Source organism: Stigmatopora argus, chromosome 19 (genome assembly GCF_051989625.1).
Source record: "Stigmatopora argus isolate UIUO_Sarg chromosome 19, RoL_Sarg_1.0, whole genome shotgun sequence".
In the NCBI taxonomy this organism is placed as follows: domain Eukaryota; kingdom Metazoa; phylum Chordata; class Actinopteri; order Syngnathiformes; family Syngnathidae; genus Stigmatopora; species Stigmatopora argus.
This window is the reverse complement of record NC_135405.1, coordinates 4,354,951-4,377,790: the sequence shown is the minus strand read 5'-3', so window position 1 is coordinate 4,377,790 and position 22,840 is coordinate 4,354,951. Positions and strand designations below refer to the sequence as shown.

General features: G+C 36.8%; 2 protein-coding genes across 2 annotated transcripts; both read right to left on the bottom strand.

Moving 5' to 3' along the window:
• Window positions 1-152: 152 nt before the first annotated feature.
• brox (BRO1 domain and CAAX motif containing) lies at window positions 153-17,127 on the bottom strand. The gene is made up of 13 exons (XM_077587734.1): window positions 16,976-17,127; window positions 16,467-16,586; window positions 16,196-16,302; window positions 13,577-13,673; window positions 11,430-11,525; window positions 11,273-11,345; window positions 8,663-8,768; window positions 8,482-8,571; window positions 7,224-7,309; window positions 7,046-7,127; window positions 5,593-5,743; window positions 4,608-4,767; window positions 153-2,000 (listed from the first exon to the last, which is right to left on the bottom strand). Exons 2-13 carry the CDS (start codon window positions 16,565-16,567, stop codon window positions 1,917-1,919), a joined length of 1,233 nt encoding a protein of 410 aa, XP_077443860.1. The 5' UTR covers window positions 16,568-16,586; window positions 16,976-17,127; the 3' UTR covers window positions 153-1,916.
• Window positions 17,128-19,598: 2,471 nt separating this feature from the next.
• On the bottom strand, window positions 19,599-21,326 carry LOC144064639 (alpha-1,6-mannosyl-glycoprotein 2-beta-N-acetylglucosaminyltransferase). The gene is made up of 2 exons (XM_077587326.1): window positions 21,208-21,326; window positions 19,599-21,131 (listed from the first exon to the last, which is right to left on the bottom strand). Exon 2 carries the CDS (start codon window positions 20,954-20,956, stop codon window positions 19,721-19,723), a length of 1,236 nt encoding a protein of 411 aa, XP_077443452.1. The 5' UTR covers window positions 20,957-21,131; window positions 21,208-21,326; the 3' UTR covers window positions 19,599-19,720.
• Window positions 21,327-22,840: the final 1,514 nt, after the last annotated feature.

Below are 22,840 nucleotides of genomic sequence, written 5' to 3'. Positions count from 1 at the left end.
GCCCACGTGTGTCGCACCTGCAGCTGCAGTAAACGTTTGATAGCGATAAAATAGTTATTGAGGGTTGGATTGATTCACATAGCACTACTGAAGGCCTAGGTGTGAAATGCACGACCCGCCACTGATATATATATATACATATATCAAAAGAGTCAGTGATAACCGTGATTTAATATTGATTGTATGACAGTTCACAGAAATTACAACAGGTACTATACAATGAGTTTCAATTGTAAAAGTGAATTCACCCACTGATGAAGATTTGATTAGTTCCAAGGGGAAAACAATTGCACTGCATTCATGTTGACTAGAATTTTTCCAGCATTTCCATTTCGCACTGCTACCGTCCATCGGTACCAAATGGGGACAAAAATGTGATGGGCATACAGCACAAGTGAAATATATTACAGTGTGTACCCAGTATGAGTTTTAGATTCAACTGGGGTCTTTGACAATATGATCAGCCACATTTAAATGAGGTCAATATGATGATGATTCCTGTTGATAAAACTTTGATGAGAACCACTTTATATTGTTAATATAGGCGATATAGTTTAAAATTTGTGGGACTCAAAAATAAAACAAGCAAAGTTATGAGTTCCTGGGGTTCGTCCGATTGCTGAAATTACATGAATAGATTAATTGATGTACAGACTTGCACAATTTAAGCATTTAAACATATTCGAAAACAAAAAAATGTGTACAAGAATGTTGACCTTGACCTGAACATGTAAACATGGCCATTCTCTGGTGAATCTTCATATGCAATTGTATCGACAGGTTTTGGAGGAATAACACCCGACATTATTTGTAGTGTTAAATATTAACAGCAGTTTTACATCAATTCAAGGTGTAGCATGATTTAAGTATTTAATGTAAGGCAATTGTGATGCATCAAGAGTAGTATAAAGAAACTTTTTTAACCTACATCATTTGAGTTGCCCTTAATTGTATGCTTTAAAATGTATCTGAAGAAAATATATCAAATGAATAAATAAGATTTTTGATTAATAGGGACAGAATCTAAAAACTAACCAAGCTTTTTTATTGGTTTCCTATTTGATTAGTAGACTAAAAGATGTTTTATCAAAAAAATACCTATAATAGTGGCCTAACATGGCTGTTATAATGCAACCTTTAAAATTAAACTATTGATTCTGTTTGTCCACTAATTAATTGACATAAATGCAAAATTAATTGTGTTAGTTTTCTTGGAGTGCATCTTTAAATGAATACAAAAGTGACTCAAATCATTTGAGCCAGAGGATCAAAATAAATGTGAGGTGGTTTACAAAGACTAAGTTGATGACATTTAGGTTTATATAATGAATACACATATTTGGGCTATACAATGAGCTTTTAGATGACCATAACTAGTTGAAGCAATCATGATGGTAATGTTATATTAAAATACACAATACATTCTAGTAGGGCTGTTCAATATGGAAAAAAATATCATATGGTCAATTTTTTAAAATCACAATATCACACTATATTTTTGCTGGAATGTAAACATATGTAATTACAGATTTATACATGTACTTTTAAGGCTTCTGTACATAGTGCTACCATAATTTCATTGTAATAAATGAATTAATATGACTATTGGAACAAATTGTTGTTTGAGTGGATTACATCTTGCTTCTTTTTATTGGATTATTCTCCCGGTTGGCAAGAAGAGCCATCCTGAGGCCCATTGGTGGTACTACCAGGGTATATGAACTCCCATCAATGTAGCAAATACGTGCAAATTGTGCGCCAACTGTTGGCCAAAATATTTTGTCAATAGACGTTAAATGACATTTTAGCGATTTATATCACCATATTGTACAGCGCTACATTCTATCATAAAAGGAAAAGAAGAGACGATTATTTGGGTGGCTATCGGATGCTAGTGATGCATGAGAAGATTAAATTTAGGAAACAGTACAGCCTGTGTCCTTCTGAGGCTTCAAATCAGGTTCCTTCATTGGTTTCACTTCTTCCTCTTTAGGTTTCCCCTGGAAAAACAACAACAACAAATACCATTGTTAAAAACAATTGATAAAGCTGGCACCCTACTATATTATTTTGTTTTTAAAATAATGTTTTCTGTATCTTGCTCAAATAACACTCCAACCCACGCCATTCTGGTTGGAACAACCATTTTACCTCCTGAGGTAGTTTGAGTTAAAGAATAGAATAGAAAAAGATATGAAGTTTATAGGAAAATATAGGTGAGTAAAAGTGAGTGGACTTTCTGGACGTTGACCATTCAGAGTGCTCTTAAATATCCCTTATCTTTCTAATTTGTGATCAGCACACAACCAGTTAGGTCAAAGAGCAATTGTATTTCACTCTAACTGGTTGTCACCCATTGGCAGGAACAGAAGATAAAAATAATTTTCCATAAGCAGGGATGGGAATATTACAGTGGCGGGCCGTTAGGGCCTTCTCTGCTGGCCTAAGAAATATCTGAATCATATATTATATTTTGTCCATCAATACTTATGAAATAATTCCAAATTGTCTGTTAGCTTCCTTTAATTGCTTTTCCCCCTGGTTGCACTGCTTCCATATGTATGTTTTCATATTGAAGCATTTAACCAATCACATTTCAGCCATTATTTGTTGCCAGGGTCAGAAATTTGCCTCAAGGCCTTCACAATCACTTCTGCAGGCTCTGCTGCATTAAACAAGCATCGACAAGACTGTTGCTTTAACCAATCAGATTTCGAGTTGGCAACACCACAATGTATTGTCGCGGGCGGAGGGATACGTCATTGCCTTGTCGCAGGCGGAGGGATACGTCATCGCTTTCACCAACTATGAGGCTAGTCATTAGCCAGAGCTACCAAACTGTATTTGGAGCGGGCTGCACAAGCTAATATATTGTTGTGTTGATTTAAAGCCATTTTCAAGACGGACTATGCCAGAAATACGACAGGACAGGCTCCACTTTCAGCATTAGCTTCGATGGCCACATAAAAGAAGGAAGAAAGAAAGGAGGATGGATATTGTGTACAGTTAAAAAGGATTTTTGGTGAGTAAAATATGGCTATATTCCCAAATAATATTTCAATTGTGGGCCAAGTTCTGATATCTGAAAAGCTCCAGTGGTTGTATTTAATCACTAAATGCTGCTAGGAAGTGGATTTTACCCCATTTTAGTGCAATTTTTGCCGTTTCGCGTATGGACGTATATGGAGGTATCGACGTTCATTGTTGTCTTTTTCCCGGGGAAATGATACTCCGGGCCCGGTTCTGATGTCTAAAAAGCTCCAGTATTTGTATTTAATCAATAAATTCTGTTTTCGGCTGGATTTTACCCCATTTTCGGCCAATGTTTGCCGGTACGCCATTGACGTCCATCGCTGTCTTTTCCCGGGAAAATCACCCCCCGGCCCGGTTGTAATGTCTGAAAAGCTCCAGTATTTGTATTTAATCATTAAATGCTGGTAGGAAGTGGATTTTACCCGTTGAAGGCGCTACGAGAAAATGCACGGACCGCCACTGGAACATTATATTGCTTTGTGGGACTATTAGCCCGCTGTGTTTATACACTTGAAGGCAGACATTGTCAAAGTTATTATACATTTAAGACATTGACTGTGTATGGACCTTAAGTGAAGCCAGTGATCCTTCCAATACTTTGAGTATTACTTAATTTCTTTTTGGAATAAGTTTGGTTGTCGACCACTTCTGCGAAATTTCCCAATGGTTCCAGGTTTCAAATTTTTGTGCATAACAGCGCGGACCATTGTTCGCTGAAGATGTTAAGTTCTATGTACTGTACAATGTATCTACCGTATTTTCTCGCACATAATCCACCCCCACGTATAAACCGCACCCTTAAAATTGCCTTAAAATGGTTGAATTTTAAAATTTCTCGCGTATAAGCCGCCCCTGATTCACAATTTTCACCTTCATATTCATGGTTTTAATAGGGAGTACAAATGTGTTACTTTGAAGGGAATATCTTAAGAAATATCATCGCACGTGGTATTTCTGAGATACAGTATGGATCAAAAGCACATTATTAGGGTCAATATCCTACGAAAGTTAGTAATTCATCCAGTAATGGTTGTTTTCTTACTGCAAAATAGAAAATAACTAACAAATAGTAAATGTTAATTTGCTGAGATCTACTGGTGAAAGAGTATAGCAAGTGTTGTGCACATATAAGCCGTACCCTTGATTCAGTCATCATTTTTTTTGTTACAAATACGGTTAATATGCGAGAAAATACGGTAATCTTGACAGATTTGTAGTCTAATCTAGGTATAATCAATACACTTTTCATTACCGTTTTACATAAGAGCAATTATGGCTAGAAGGTTATTCCTTTATTATTATTAGGAACCGAATTTTGTTAATAATTACTTGCATCTTCGTTGTTAAAACTCAGCGCATGATCCAAAATGTTTAGTTATCACACTAAAACATGTCAAATTTGAAAACAGGCACAAAACATTAAAAAGGCAAATACGTTTTCACGCTCCTCGATAAATCTAAACTTGGTTCAATGGATTTGACAAAGATTATCATTATATTGATAGGAAAATCGGCAAAGAATTAACATTCCTTTAATTGCTTCAAAAAAAATTCTTTGAAATAAGTTATCATACCTTGTCATTTTTGGCGCCTCTGGTCAGGTCAAAGGAGGCATAAACTTCAGGGGTACACAACTCACTGGGGGGTGGCAACTCAAAGGGTATTGGCTCGGCCAGGCCATAGCTTGCCTTTAACTCCAACTGGGGTGGTTCAGTCGGCACCTTGTGAAAGTATCTGAAAAATAAGAGACTCAATAAACTTTATGACCAATAAAACTATACATCATAATACATTGTAAATCATTTATATTTTTATGTTCGTTTTAACATGACATTTTCTTGACAAAATTGTCACTTTTATATTTTTATATTTTTCATCCTTGCGTTTAAAGTAGTAGCCATTTGGAAACCCAATGTAATTTATCAAAGCTGGGGATTGATGTCTGACACTGAGAAAAAACAACACTAGAAGACTTATTTGAAATTCTAAGTGCCTTGGACAGACTAGAGGGCTTAGAGAACAATACCTGTAAATACAATGGAACACACTTTTACTTCTAGTTTAATTTTAAATAATGTCCCATTATTTTAGGAAATATATATTCAAAATGATTTGCTGAGAACCTTAATTCAAAGATTAATCTCAACGTTTTCTATGCTGGTGTAAATTTTCTGGAGTAGGATTTCTGGATTTACAATTTCATTACAGTAGTACTTACTGTTACTACTACTTTATTTTCTCTATTTCTTCTGTCACGTACTGTTCTGCGTGATCTCCAAATGGCTACTACTTTAAACGCAAGGGTAAAATGGAAAAATATAAAAAATTGGCAGCACATTGTAGTACGTACTTGTATTTAGAAATATGTCCATATGTTGCTTACCCCAAATGTTTTTCCCAAATAATATTGCCCACCCAACATTTCTAGAAAAGTACAATTCACATATTCTCAACTATTGTAGGACACTTTTTGTATTGGGTTCACTACTCGTTTATGTTCACATTTGCTTTAATGTGCTCTACTTGTGTTTTGAATTGCATAGTTTGGGTTTAACTCACATGAAGCCATTTTCCCTTTGGCACTTCTCCAGCGTATTCTTAATGAAGCCACCCAATTTGAGGAAGAAAAGCTGTTCAGATGGTTTCGCCGTCGAGCCCGGGCCTTTGGTGTGACGATACTCCTTGCACAGCTCCTCGGCACGTGAATAAGCTTAAAAAATATAATCATGTTAATTCAATAAGGAACAAGTAATGGCTAGTAATGTGAGGGTTAGTTATTATGTGAACTTTTACAGACAAATTTGAGAACCATCAAACCTATTGAATGTACAGACGCTCCCTACTTACGAACGAGTTACATTCCGAGCGATTGTTCGTAGGTGAATTTGTTCGTAAGTTGTTTCAGTGCTATATTTTGTATTATAATTTATGTTTAAGGCCTATATAAGTATATTGAAGGTTTATATAAGTGCATTTGTATGTTTAAGGCTTGTATAAGTAACCTGCAATGGTTTGTACTGAAAAAACCTTTAATAAAATGGAGAGAATATGTACAGTACTGTATATATACTACCGACGGTCGAACGATTCAAGTTTTATGCCCGTGCAACGCTCACCATTTTCTCACCCGCATCAAGCTTCTTTATTATTGCCACTTTCGTTTCAAATGAAATGGCTTGCCTCTTCCTTGCACTACCACCCTCACTAAGAAGCCTTTCGCTTTTCACCAACCATATTGAATAATGGATGCACGAGATATTTAATGATAAAAATGAAAAAAGTTCTTTGCGTACTGGAGATACGTTCACACACTTACGCACTGCAACGAACTGGGCAGAGGAAGGTGATGCTGGGTGAGCTCTCACAGCGCCAGGCGTCGGTATTAGCGGCGGAAAGAGGCACTACTCGGAAAAAGGCGCGCAATACAAAGTCTAACTTACAGCATCTCTTTCCGAACATTTTTGACATATGCCATATGCGCAGACATGTTCGTATGTACCGTTGTTCGTAACCCGAATGTTCGTAAGTAGGGGAGCGTCTCTACTAACAAAAAGTCTTCCCCAAACACAGGTCCGCCAGAAAAAATATTTTAAATTTCATGCACACTAAGTACCTTCAACGTTTAAGTATGGAGATCATGGCAGATCAGAAAGACAGTCTGCAACTCAATCATGCCGTGAATATAAACTGGGTCAGTTTGGCAGGAACCCACCCAATCATTCAACACTGCTGCAGTTACACACGCATACACTCAAGCGCTCTTTACACAACAAATGAGTGTCAGCCGACAGGGAGTAAGCTGCGTTTCCAGAGTTCAAAATGTCCCTGCTCCACCTCCACCCAGCTCAGCTGATCCTCCTCTAGGTAGTAGCAATCCACACACCAAAGCATCTACATCGAAATGTCTACTGTCTATAGTTCAAATGATACTGAACTATGAATCTTAAGACATATTTTCCAGCCTAAACCCGTTGTTTAAAAAAAAATCCCAAAAGCATGTCAAGACAAATACCTTTTTCTGCTTCTTGGAGAGATCGTATCGCCTCACCACACTTATCATTCCCCAGCAGTGTCTGTCCATGATAGCAGTACGCCTGTAAATACACATCAGAAAAAATACTTGATAAGATCATAATGCTGTTGAAGAGATCAAACAATATATGTGCCCCTTAAATGCAAACATCACTTACATAAGCCATGTAGAAAAAGGCTTTCAGCTGGAAATATTTCCTCCACTTGCTGCTGCACTCAGGCTCCAAAGTGTTCAGAGTGTGGTCTGAAGACAGAAGCAGAAGGTTTTAGCAGCTCGGGGTTTAACACAGTGCACTACAGTAATACCTCGATATATGAGTGCCCCGACATACGAGCAGTTTGAGATACGAGTAAAATTACGAGCAAATATTTATCTTGAGATACGAGACACATTTTGATATACGAGCATACAGCGGACGCGAGGAGCTGCTCATAAGAACATCATGGGCACGGTCTTTACCGTCGCAACTCCCTCGTGTAATGTCTCTACGAGCACTGGGCGGAGCGTTTCATTTTTTTCAGTGTTTTTCCCCCCGTTAATCAGTGCAGAATGGCGGAGCTTGCTCGATAATACAAGAGGAGTATATACTACTTCTCGTTGTCAAGTGGTCGTGCATTATCCTATAGTGAGGACATTTGTGTGCATCATTTTCGTAATATTTTGAAGGGAAGACAATAGAAAACAACCCTCGATAGGCTCCTTTTAGCTGCTGCTGGAAGTCAGGGTGGAGGTGGGGCAAAGAGAGCCAACCCGGGAGAAGAAAGGTATAAAAATGTGAAACAAAATTAGAATTAAGTTTAGTGTAAGGTTAGATTACATTTATTTTTCAGTGTGTATTGTAATCCAAGTTCATTTAAATTTGTTTATGTTATGTTACGAGCACGTTGCTGTGCAAAAAGTCTCTTTCTCTCTCCCCTCCGCAAAATCTGTCTAATTTTAGTACTATTAAAAATCATTGCCACTAGTTATTTGTTACTCTGTCAATAGATGGCGAATTAGAACAAATAAAAATGCTTTTTCCAATCCAATATCCTGTTTTGGTTTTTTTTTCAGAGAGTTGGAACGATTTAATTTGTTTTTAGTTCATTTCTCGGGGAAACGTTCATTTGAGATACGAGTAAATCGACATACAAGCTCACTCCCGGAACGCATTAAGCTCATATCTCGAGGTACCACTATAGTGGCTATTTGAAGGTGATAGCAACCAGGTCAGATTGCAAGTAGCGAATTCCAATGTCTAATTGATGCTCATTGAAAATACATTGAATAAAACGCAAACTTAATCAAATTTTTCAACCCCCGATCCACTGTAGTACTGCCAAGATCATGGTTTTAATGATTTACTTTACAATACACACTGTCCTAAACCATTTCAAAATTGCTGATTTTAACTCCTCTTCATTTCAAATGCTCACCAGCTTTCTGATAAAAGTCTGCTGTCTCGGATGCCAACGCCGCAATAATTGAAGAGCTGTGCTTCAGTTCAATGGCTCTGGCAATTGTCACTGTGGATCAACAAGAATTTTCATATTCTCAATGATATGAGGCACTTAAAAGGAGAAAATGATAATCCAACATGGAGATGGAAGAGGCTACCTTCCTGAGCTTCTGCCTGAGCCTGGATGATGTAGGTGTCAATCACTCTGGGATCCAGATCTCTACCTTTTTCTGCAGGGGTGATGAGACGAGGGATGTGGACCTCCTGTAGGAAAATAAGTATTGTTTTATCCAGTTCTTTGTAGGGAACTCCCTATCACATGTTTTTGGACCTACTGTATTTTCTTGCATATTGACCGCCTCTGCGCATAAGCCGTACCCTTAAAATGTCCTTAAAATCATTGAATGTTACAATTTCTCTGATATAAGACGCCCCCTGATTCAGTTTTCACCTCCATATTCGTGGTTTTAATAGGGAGTACAAATGTGTTACTTTGAAGGGAAAATCTTGAGAAAAATCATTGCATGTAGTAAAGACGCTCCCCTACTTACGAACATATGAGTTGCGAACAACGGTACATAAGAACATGTCTGTGCATATGGCATATGTCAAAAAATGTTCGGAAAGAGATGCTGTAAGTTAGATTTTGTATTGCGCGCCTTTTTCCGAGTAGGGCTTCTTTCCGCCGCTAATACCGACGCCTGGCGCTATGAGAGCTCACCCAGCATCCACCTTCCTCTGCCCAGTTCGTTGCAGTGCGTAAGTGCGTGAACGTATCTCCAGTGCGCAAAAAACTTTTTTCATTTTTATCATTAAATATCTCGTGCATCCATTATTCAATATGGTTGGTGAAAAGCGAGAGGCTTCAAGTGAGGGTGGTAGTGCAAGGAAGAGGCAAGCCATTTCATTTGAAACGAAAATGGCAATAATAAAGAAGCTTGATGCGGGTGAGAAAATGGTGATCGTTGCACGGGCATACAACTTGAATCGTTCGACCGTCGGTAGTATGTATACAGTACTGTACGTATTCTCTCCATTTTATGAAATGTTTTTTTTCAGTGCAAACCAATGCAGGTTACTTATACAAGCCTTAAACATACAAATTCACTTATATAAACCTTCAATATACTTATATAGGCCTTAATCCTAAATTATAATACAAAATATAGCACTGAAGCAACTTACGAACAAATTCACCTAAGAACAATCGCTCGGAACGTAACTCGTTCGTAAGTAGGGGAGCGTCTGTATTTCTGAGATACTGTATGAATCGAAAGGATCGTCTGCTGGATTTCCAAAAGAGTGTTGCCGCCTCGTGGATGAACTCAAAAAGGAAGTCACGTAACGATCTAGTTTTGTTATACCATCCTTAATCACCAAGTCTCTCGATGCAGTAAAAGCATGAGATACACAGGTATCAAGGCTGAAATTTTAATGATTGACCCTGTTGGAATAATCATTATTATAAATGTGTTTGCAATGCTTACTTAGGAATAGAAAGCCTTATTATAAACATGCTTACTATATTAATCAATATATTTGCTTATTAGGAATAGTAATGCTCATCCTGAATGTGTAACAATATTAAACAATATATATATATGTGTTGAACGCTGTGCTTTTATGTTAGAGTTATTGGCATTAATAAAAGCCATTTTAATGCATGCCTTGCTAAAGTAAGGACTGGGGTTCACATCAAGAGGACAGGGAATGGCCATGGGCATGGAGAGGTCTCAAAACAATTGCTCTTGGGAACTGCGAACTGTTTTCGGCTTCGGAAGATGGTCTCACAACAAGCGCTCTTGGGAACCATGGAATGTTTTGGAAAGCACCTCTTCACTGAAGGGTTCGCATCGAAACTCGCTTGGGAAGATTCGACAGGACCTACAATTGTTTTGATAACTGTGCAAAATTGTTGTGAGACTCTACGAATGTTTAGACTTCTGTGGGGCATGGCGTTAAAACCTTATGAATAAATTAGCGAAACGGACTTCGAGTTGTTAGAATGATCTTGACCGGACACGAGGGTGGATGTATTCTCTTCTTGCAAGAATTAAATGGAGATGTGACTACAGATGCCTTTTTTATGGAAAGCTGAATTTGGAAATACCTAAGGAACATTGGATGAACCTAACAGACCGCAAGACCTTCGATCAACTATTGGGCTGTGCTGACATGGTAAACACTACAAACACATGTATCAAGGCTATTCGCATCTAGCCAGTCAGAGCATGTTTAACTACCGGTAAAAGGTAACATGGCGGCGCCCTGAGCGAGCAATGGCAGGAACAAGTGAGTTTTTTCACGTTTTATGCAAGATACAGTTTGGGTTTTTTCTTGAATTTCATTCCTAGACGTCAAAATAAATTTAGTTTAGTGTTTTATCTGTTCATCTTTTCTCTATTTTGAAATAAATGACCATCTCGGTCGCATTGTCTTGCGTTATGGCGTTTCGTCTTTGTCACCTTGAAGTTTCGTGCATCTTTGTGATTATTTATTTAAAAAAATACTAAATACAATAATTCTTAAAAAAGGCAAGGTTATATTTAACCTATGCCGTGCGATATAACAAGACATCTAAAGTATATTTGCACTTTTTATTACACATTACATATCCACATATCAATTTAAAAAAAAACATGATTAGTATGTTTTTTGTAATATTTGTGTATCACACTGTGTGACACCATTTACCCACAATATTACCAGCGCCATTGACAATGATCGAGTATCACATAATTTATAAATTGTCACTTGGTATCTGTTACCTTGAGAGCTTTGAAGATTCCAGCAGCAACTTTCAGGCTACGGTGGACATCTTTTGCTTCATCCTCTGAAACACTGCCAAACACAAAAATATCTCATTTACAACTACATCTTAACTCCATACGTATAACATTTTTAGACAATTCAATAAATAAATACTTTTCTTTTCCAGCAAGTCTCGAGGCAAACTTAGTGTACCAGAGTCCCACGTTAAATGCCATGGAGATTAGCTCGAACACTGCATCCTGTTGGGCACTAGGAGGGCATGGAAAAAAGGGCATGTTAAAACAAAATTAACTTTAAGGGTGACTTTGCAAGTCCAAACGTTACAGTGCCTGTGGCTCACTTGAATTTTACTAAAAGGTGAGCTCAGATTGAATTCTTGTCTGTTCTGAACTGTTTTATGTATTAAAAAATTGTCACAATTAGTCAGTAAACTGGGTATGGTTTGTATATATGTGCTTTGTGATTGTATTGCATTTATCACATAATTCAATATACAGTGGTACCTCGAGATACGAGCTTAATTCGTTCCGGGACTGAGCTCGTATGTCGATATTCTCGTAACTCGAACGAACGTTTCCCATTGAAATGAGCTAAAAACAAATTAATTCGTTCCAACCCTCTGAAAAAACACCAAAAACAGGATATTGGATTGGAAAAAAATGTTTTATTTCTTCTAATCGCCATCTATTAACAAAGTAACACATAACTAGTGGTTTAATATTACTAAAATATGTTTAATAGAACTAAAGTTAGACAGATTTCGCGGAGGCTAGAGAGAGAAGGACATAGGGGGGCGAGCGGGGGAGACTTTTTGCACCGGTGAATCGTAATATAACATAAACAAATTTAAATGAACTTGGATTACGACACAGACACTCACAAATAAATTTAATCTAACCTTACACTAAACTTAATTCTAATTTTGTTTTACATTTTTATACCTTCCCCTGGCCGGGTTGGCTGTTTGCCCCGCCTCCACCCTCACGTTAACTATCGTGATGATGATGGGCTGTTTGCTGTTGTATTTCCTTCAACATATTCTGAAAATGATGCACACAAATGTCCTCACAATAGGATAACGCACGACCACTTGCCAACAAGAAGTAGTCTTGAATGAGCGATCGCTCCGCCAACGGGAGCTAACAGGCTAAGGGGGGAAAAAAACACTGAAAAAATGCAACGCTCCGCCCAGTGCTCGCAGAGACATTAAAAAGAGGGAGTTGCGACCAGAAATATGATGTTCTTATGAGCAAGTAATATATACTCCTCGTATTAGCGATCGCTCTGGCATTCGCGCTGAGTGACGGAAAAAAACACTGAAAAAATGCAACGCTCCGCCCAGTGCTCGTAGATATCTGTTATACACGAAAGAGAGGCGGCAAAAAAGACTGTGCGCTACAATGATAAAACGACTCTCATGTCTTGGCCACCTGGATTTCTCGTATCTCAAAATGTTTCTCGTATCTAGAGAGAATTATTTGCTCGAAATTTTACTCGTATCTCGAAATGCTCGTATGTCGGGGTGCTCGTGTGTCGAGGTACTACTGTACTGACGATGTGATGTCACAACAGGCCTTATTATTCTATCCACTATTTGATTCTTGTGCCCCAACAGCCAATCACAGCAGAGTTTAAATTTGAATAATATATATAAATGGCGGCCCGGTGAACGACTGGTTAGCGCATCGGCCTCACAGTGCTGGGGTCGAGGGTTCAATTCCAGGTTCTAACTATGTGGGGTTAGGATGTTCTTTCTAGGCTAGCGTGGGTTTTCTCCAGGTAATCCGGTTTCCTCCCACATCTCAACAACATGCATGGCAGGATCGTAGAACATTCTGAATTGACCCTAGGTATTAGTGTGAGGGTGTATAGTTGTCCATCTCCTTGTGTCCTGTGACTGTCTGGCCACCAATTCCATGTATGCCTTGCCTGGTGCTCATAGTTATCTGGGATAGGCTCCAGCACCCCCCACGACCCTTGTGAGGAAAAGCAATTCAGAAAACAAAAGTGTAAATGTATATAAATGTAAAATCGGGTTCAGTTAGACACATGAAAACAACCAAATGAAATAACTTGAAAAATATATATATTTTTTTCTAGCAGACATGATAAAATGATATCCAAGTTTTAGAAAAAAGGCACTGTTTTTGTCCATTGTGTGACATACTGTAATCTGTTGATTTCAGTCAAGTATTGTTAATTTCAGCAAAACATTAATTTGTTAAATTGTCTGTGATGGATCAGCTGGAAAAAGAGCGATCCTTGTTTTGGACATTGCGACTTAAACAATTAATATTTACCTTGGTGTATTTCCTTGTAAAGTATCAGTCCATTTGAAGTTCTGGATATACCTCATCTTGTTCTCTTGTGTCGTTCCATCCATGGAAACAGTAAAGCCTGTTTTATTACAATCAAAAAGAACATAAATAAATTCAAGATCAATGTAATTTACACATAATCCAGAATACTAAGGGGTAAGAATTTAGTAAAACATTGTAGTATCTGACAACAGTAATCCCTCGATTATCGCGTCTTCACTTATTACGAATTCAGGACTTTTTTTTAAAGTTGGTAAAAAAGTGAAAACACGCTGAAACTCGTAAGCGGAAGCCACTCTTGCTACTAGGACTCAGCACTGAAAGAAAAAAAAGTTATAATAGTGGTGACCCTACTTCGCAATTTTTAGATTATCGCGGCCATGTCTGGTCTACATTAACTGCAATATTCGAGGGATTACTGTAATATGTGACCAAACACAGTCAAATAAGTCACAGTGATCCATTTTTCAAAATTGAGGTTATGGCATAATCAAAAGGTTTCTCAGCTTTTCAAGGACATAAAAAACACAACAGTAAAATAGATCATCTCTTAGAAGTTCCAACATATTTGAGTTGTCCATGAATCTTGATGTTCCAAAATTAGGAGAAAAGCGACACTCAAATTGACACTTACAGTAATCCCTCAATGATCACGGCTTCACTTATCGCGAATTCACTACTTAGAGATTTTTTCCGCTATTAATTATTATTAATATTTTTTAAAGTTCAAAAAATGTGAAAATCCACGCTTAAACTCATAAGCGGAAGACACTTGCTAGGACTCAGCACTGAAGGAAAAAAACAAGTATAATAGGGGTTACCCTACTTTGTGATTATTTGATGATCGCAGCCATGTCTGGTCCATATTAGCCGCAATATTCGAGGTTTTACTGTTTAATGTTTCCAGTTGTGAGGCTGGACAAGCGCCAAATTTTCCAAATAAAGTCATGACTTACTGGATAACACTTTATTGTATGTTACTAACATAATTTTTTTTTTTTTGAATTTAATTTCACTTGTAAAATGTATTCCAAAACTGTGTCCATGAGCCTGACCAATAACCAAGATTCTTTGTTTGAGTGATGATCAAGTTTTTGTTGTTGTTGTTGTTGCTTATTGTAAATATAAGCTGAACCACAAGTGCTTTGGTAATATTCAGATTTACGAAATTTTAGGAGAAAGAGTCCTAAAAGTACAAGAACAAAACTTTGATGACAATGACTTTATATTATAAATATATGTTATAGCCACAGAGCTATAACAGCCAAGACAAACCGACTCAAGGACAGTTTCTTCCCTAGGGCTGTCACCATACTCAGCTCGAGTTCTGTACCTAGGACCTAATCGAAACTTATTTTGCGTGTTGAGTTTGAGTGTTAAGACCTACCGTATGCATGCATGTACATCTATGTCTATGTATGTATATATGTGCTAATATGTGTATGTGTGTATGTATATGTATGGGTGTATGTACATGTATGTGTGTGTATATATGTTTATATATATATATATATATATAGATGTATATATGTTTATATATATATGTTTATATATATAGATGTATATATATGTATATATGTTTATATATATATATATATATATATATGTATATGTATATAGGTGTATAGGTGTGTATATATATATATATATATATATATATATATATGTATATAGGTGTATAGGTGTATATATATATATATATACACATATATATACACACACACATATATATATATATATATATATATATATATATATATATATATATATACATATACTTCAGAGACACACTTAATTATTTATATATTTATTCATGTATTTATTTATTAACTTACTTATTACCCATCTATTTATGTCTAAAATGCCTTTCCTATTTCTGCATCCTCACCCTCTTGCTACTGTGACAACGAAATTTCCCGAATACGGGATGACTAAAGTTATCCAATCCAATTACTACTACTACTTATCCTCCTAACTACCAGTAGTTCAAATTTGTCCTCTGTAGAGTACATTGGTAAACCTAAATTTCTCCCACCCAGTGCATCCAATCGCATTAAATCCTTTTGTGCTCTATAGAGGACATTCAGAGCTTTCCAATGATACCAAATTTCCTCTGCAGTATTCCAATTACTTCATAGATTGGGGAATTTCAAAATAAATGTGATTGGACAACATTTTTTATCCTGGTAGTCAGTAGGATATACTTCTGAAATATTATTTTGACCACTTATTTATCAATTACTATTTAGTGATTATTTATTATCATTACTATATATTGATTTTCTATGTGTTTGTTTATTGTTGAGTCCATAGACTGACTCTGCTGACTTCCCTTGGACTACTTATTTATTTATTTCTGATTTATTGATTATTATTTTTCTGTTTGTTTTTATTTGTGCACTACATAGTGAAAGCTTTAAATCTCATTATACTTGTATAATGACAATAAAAGCATTCAATTTAATTCTATAAATATAGGTGACAGAGTTTTAAATGAGTGGATTTTCAGCGGATGTTGTGCTTTGAGATCTTTGCATTGCGTAAATTGTGCCGAAGCTCAAAAACGGGTGGGAATCGCTGTTATAATGTGTAACAACTGACATTGCAGGTGGGAGAAGTACGCATCCGTTGCGTTTTTCATCATCTCTGCATTGCAGGTTACATCGGTGAAGATTTCCAGCAGCCTTGCCCTCATGGATCTTAGGTCACTAGGTTTGGTGAATAGAAAACAATTAAAAAAACAATTTACAATATAAATGTGTGGTTAATAAGAGTGTTTAGCACACTATCAGGAGATATGATAAACTTTGGTTTGAGATTAAACAGACAAGGTATCAAGTAAAAAGTCTAGACTACCAGATTTTAGACATACTTGCAGATTTTATTGGCAGTGGGGCTCCCTGCAACGCCATAAAAATTGAAGGAAACAGGCGCTGTTGCCTTCAGTGGGTTTCGGTGAAACCAGTGCGCCATATTTTGGGCGAGGGCAGGTCTAAAATGGCAAAATGAAGCATCAACAAAACAGGTTGATCCACGTGTTATGCACTAATATTAGATTGGGGAATTTTGCTCGTGTTGTCATCTGTTTCGATGACGTGCGAGCTAAAATGCTTGTCGCTAACAGTCAATTCAGTTGCTTTTTCGTTGCGCAAAAACACAACTGCCTCAAATACAGTGGTTTTACGACTAAACATTTTACACAAAGTCGATGTCTTAGCGACTTAACATTTTACATAGTCGATATTTTCCGAAAGAAACAAAATTATATTACGTAAGCTACCAACACAAATGACGACAGCTAATAGTAACGTTATAGAGGCATATTGACCGATTCTTTACGTCAACAAGTGAGTAACAAAAAATGATACATTGAACGCTTACCAATATAGTTGTGACTTTAGTTATTTTGGGTGGCGATCGTGTTAGCAGAAATCACTTCCGGAAATAAACAAGGAATGCGCGTTGACCAATGAAAACCCAAGAGTAAATAGTCACGTGGGAAAAATCCAGGAAGTATATCTCATAGACATCTATATATATGTAGTTAGATGTCCGATGCGCAAAGAGAAATCACTTCCGGAAATAAACAGGGAATGCGCGTTGACCAATGAAAACCCAAGAGTAAATAGTCACGTGCGAAAAATCCAGGAAGTATATCGAATAGACATCTCCTATATATATGGTTAGATGTCCGATGCGCAAGGTGAACCAACAAAACCAAAAATCACACTCGTCGATCATTTTACATCGGAGTTATTCGCTAAACAAACGCGTCTAAGGAGAGTATAATGTATATTTTGAAATTGCAATAAATTGCTCAATGTTCACCCTATTTTCAAACAGCGAGGTTTATTATTAATGTCTGAATGGCGGTAATTTTGCCGTATAGTTAAGAATATAAATAACAGTTCACAATCATTTTTGCAAATCTGCCAAGAGTTCATCGGATATTCTGATCTCAGCTCATTTTCTGAATCGCTTTAGCCTCACTAGGGTCGCAGGGGGTGCCGGAGCCTATCCCAGCTGACTTTGAGCGAGAGCCAGGGGACACTGAATTGGTGGACAGCCAATCACAGGGCACAAAGAGACAAACAACCATTCACGGTCAGTTTCATACCTAAGGGCAATTTAGATTGCCCAATCAGCCTACCATGCATGCCTTTGGAATGTGGGGGGAAACCAGAGTACCCGGAGAAAACCCACACTGGCATGGGGAGAACATGCAAACTCCACACAGGTGGACCGACCTCGATTTGAACCCAGGTCCCCCACTGTGAGGATTAACAAAAATTTGCATACATTAACGATCAACAAAAAGTTACATTTTCCATGAAATGTCACTTTTTGCAGAGAAATGTAAGAATTTTGAAGGATAAAAAGTAATTTAAAAAATGAATCAATGAACTACAGAATGTTAAACACTGGTACTCTTTCAATCCATTTAATCAGACTAAAAAAAAGAAATAAGCAATCCTGCATTTGGAGAAAAATGACCAACAAACGCCAAGACGTAATGAAAAAATGGCACATTACCACAATCACACGAATGTTTACTGTCATTCGTCATACAATGGATTTAAAGTATATTGCATGTACGGTATACTTTTTTTCAGGAATGATAATTTGAATTGACAACCTTAAAATTCTTTATTACTGGACCATCTTGGATTTCTCCTGCATAATAAACAATATTTCACCATAAATTTAAAATTGCTTTCATTCGCACTGCCCAAGGCACCAAAAAAACTAAAGGCACTTTTGGATATTTGGATATAAAATTGCTTAACTTCTCAGTTGTATTTTGACAATTGCCCTTAAACACGATTCCAAAAGTACATTATCTTTTAGGGTTTTAAAAGTAAACACCCAGGAACATAAAAATCAATAACACAAGCTCACATTGTTGCAATCAGTGATGAAACATGGAGGGCATTGGGTCCAGTGAATAACCTGGACTACAGTCTGCTGGCACAGGATCAACTGAATTTAGTAACTACACTTCTATGAATCAGTTCAACCTTTCAATGTGTGCCTTTTTACCTCCACTTGGATTGGTACCATCAAAAGCACATAGATAAACTTAACATTTCATTGAAACAGTGCAAAACATGTCACACATGAAAGAAACATGCTGTTAATCATGAAAATAAAAACAATACAAATCTTCAAGAAAATCATGGCTTGTTAAAACATAATACTCCCATCTTCTATTCTACTTCCCTGAACTGGACACTAGACAAACAGATGAAGTTAATCATCCACACGTTATTTAGTCTTTGGCAACAGCGCATCATTTGTGACGTTTGTCAAAAGAGCAATGCACGAAGAGAATACAGCATGCTTGGACTCGATTTGCTTGTGATTTGGGGTGGATAAATCCTTCTAAACATGAAAAACACTTGTTAAATATTCTTAAACCCTGACTGGTAAATATATTTCTTGGGAAAATGTGCAACACATACAAACATACCTTATTTTCTCGCATATAAGCCGGCCCGTATATAAGTCGCATCCTTGAAATTGCCTTAAAAATCGATGAATTTTACAATTTCTCGCACATAGCCAGCCATCTGATTCACAATTTTCACCTCTATATTCATGGTTTTAATTGAGAGTACAAATGTGTTACTTTGAAAGGAAAATCTTAAGAAAAAGTCTCGCACATGGTATTTCTGAGATACTGTATGAGTCAAAAGCACATAATCCACCCCCACGTATAAACCGCACCCTTAAAATTGCCTTAAAATTGTTAAAATTTAAAATTTCTCGCGTATAAGCCACCCCTGATTCACAATTTTCACCTTCATATTCATGGTTTTAATGGGGGTACCCGTGTGAAGGGAAAATCTTAAGAAAAATCATCGCACATGGTATTTCTGAGATACTGTATGGATCAAAAGCACATTAGGGTCAATATCATTAGGAAGTTAGTAATTCATCCAGTAATGTTTTTTTTTTTACTGCAAAACAGAAAATAACCAACAAATAGTAAATGTTAATTTGCTGATGAAAAAGAGCATAGCAACGCCGTACGTCTTGTCTGCTTATAAGCCGTACTCAGTCATACATTTTTTTTTGTTACAAATACGGCTTATATGCGAGAAAATACTGTATATATGACACTGCTTACAAACGTTTCGCATAGTTATTGCAAAGAACATGGTCTCTGACATCCCCCCAGCCGCCATTATTTGTGGCTTTCTTATGGGTGGGTGCTTCAGAAGAAGTCAGGACAAGAGAAGAAGGGAAAAGGCTATCTTTTGCCAACTTAAGTGCCTCCTCGACCCTCTGTGAGGCCCATTCTGGCCTGCAGTTTTGCTTGTGGTCCAGCCCGCAGTCCCCGGTGCGAAGAACCCTCGAACCCTGAGCCGCAAGCACTTTTAAAGGCTTTGAAATGCAGTTACCAGAGAGATGCTGCATAGTCCAGTCCCAGTTGTAATCATCATAAGTGCAAAAGTCGTTACTGCAGGCCATCATCTTATAGTACACCTCTCTAGAGATGGCCATGCCTATGCTGTGTTTTATGGACATCCACCCAGTGGTCGATAGCTTGTTAGAAAATGTGGAGAATCCTTTAAAGTCATTCTGGTTTCCTAGAGATAGTATGTCACAATCCAGGCAGCTGTTCTCCTTAAACGAAACCATTGATTTATAGAGATGAAAAAAGTCTGGTAAAAGGTAGTTTTCCTCGTCCAGAAATATTACAAATCCAATGTAGCCCTGCATGGTCTGCACTCGCTCCCATACAAAGTGCAACTTCCACCACCAGTGATGTTTACTTTGAGTAACGATGGCTTCTCTATAGTGTCCATAAGTATCCGGGTGATCTGCGTTGATACATCCTAATTTAACGGCATCGTCTTTGGTTATATCCCGTGGGCAGTCTAGTGGATTCTGTCCAGGAAACTCTTTGGGATACAGCTGAGTGCTGAATGGGAAATAAATTTGCAGTACCTTGCAGAAAGTGATCCCTTGAACAATGGCGTTGATTTCCTCTGAGAAGTAGTCGTGGCTGAAGATGATAAGGAAACGGTGAACCTCTGCTACTTTCTCCAGAGACTTGATGAGAAGTTGGAGGTATTCTGGTCTGTTGTGGACCTGCACAACCAGCACCAGTTCAGGCTCTCCTGGAAAGGACTCCGCATTTAAAACATGCTGCTTAAAATTGGATCTGTAGACAGATGCTCCCAGTTTTGCCAGCGATCCAGAGAAGTCAAACTTGACTAAGTCACTTGAGATTATGCCCTTATCAACCTGGTTCTCTGAATCTGACAGCACACTAGTGGAAACCAACACAGTCCAAACGATGAAAGAAATACCCAAAAGCACGAGCAGATTCTTTTTAGCCAACCTAAACCTCATTTTGGATAGGTTAGAACAGCAAACCTTTGGACTTTCCAACTGCAGATCACATTATCTGGACATTCCTCTTCTCTAGCGTCGTGTGTTCTGGTTTCAATAACTTCCCGAAAGTCCTATTTCCGTTCCTTTTAACACCGCGCAGACGTTCACAAACGTTGTCGATTTCTTTTAAAGCCTGTGAGAGGGACGGAGGATGAAGTATTTCTTAAGAGTTGGATCGATTTCGTGGTCGATCGTTGTTTTAAAGTTACCTTGGATGTGGTGTGGAAGTTGTCAGCGTGCGCTGCTTGTAACAGGAAGGCGGGTGGAGGAGTAGAAACGCAACCTGGAAGGGATTCATGATATAAAATCACGCCTCTGACGTTTGGCCACTTTGTACACGTCAGCAGTTAGACGCGTGATAATTCAGGTTTGTTATACGAGGACTTTCCGATAAGCAAATGGGGCTCGTGGTTGCGTCACTGCCGCACATTTGGTGTTTTTTTTTTTTTTGCTGTGATACTTTGCAAAAGTACGGAAGTATACTAGTAATGGTTTTTTTGCGTTCACATTAAAAATAAAAATAAAAATGAAAAGCAATGAGCGTTTTTATAATTAATTTATTTTTGGGGTTGTTTTTTTCATTCATTATTTTTTTGTATTTTTTAATTGTTTTTACTTCATTTTCTAGTTAATTTATTTTTTAGGTTTGTGTTGTTGAATTATTTCTTCTTTTTTGATTAATTATTTTTCATAAGTCCGTTTTTCCAAATAAAATATTTTCAGGGGGTATTTTTTTCAATTGTTTTTTTTCTTCATTTTCAAATTAATGTATTTTTAAGGGTTGTGTTGTTGAATTATTATTTTTTTTCATTAATTATTTTTTGAAAACTCAGTTTTTCTAAAACTATTTCTGAGGGGTATTTTTTGAATTGTTTTTTCTTCATTTTGAAATTTATTTATTATTTAGATTTGTGTTGTTGAATTATTTCTTCTTTTTTTCATTAATTATTTTTTGAAAACTCAGTTTTTCTAAATAATTTATTTTTGGAGGGTATTTTTCAATTGTTTTTTTCTTCATTTTCAAATTAATTATTTTTTAGGGTTGTGTTGTTGAATTTTTTTCTATATTTTTTTTCATTAATTGTTTTTTGAAAACTCAGTTTTTCTACATAATTTATTTTCTGGGGGTATTTTTCAATTGTTTTTTTTCTTCATTTTCAAAATTATTATTTTTTAGGGTTGTGCTGTTGAATTTTTTTTCTTTAATTTTCAAATTAATTTATTTTTGGTGTTGTTGTTTTTTTAAATTCTTAATTTTTCAAATTAATTTATTTTTGGGGTTGTTGTTTTTTTAAATTAATTATTTTTGAAAACTCGACTTCATTCATTCATTCATTTTCTGAACCGCTTTATCCTCACTTGGGTCGCAAATGTCTAAGCACGTGCCTGATAATAAATATAAAATTTAAAATATCAGCTATGAAAATTTGGTGTACATTTCGAAGCTCATTTACCAAGATAAATTTAATTTAACTGCGTTTGAAACTGTCACTCTTACAGAGCTCATTTTATCCACTAGATGGTAGCAACGAGCAGTTTTGCAAACGGCCTGTAATCCCACTTCAGAAGGTTGTTCACTATGTTAGTTGTCTTTATTTGTATAAAATGCTGTATTGATTATTAGTACACGTCTCCCGTTCCAGTACCCCTAGGGACCCTTGTGAGGATAAGCGGTTCAGAAAAGGAATGAATGAATGAATAAAATGATGCTTATGAAAGAATAAAATTCCTTAACACATTTTAGGAATTTGTTATTACAACAAAACCATGTTGTCTGTTTCAAGAAACGTTTTTTTTTCTGTGTATTCTATGTATTTTGTGTATTTCTGTTTTACAACTGAC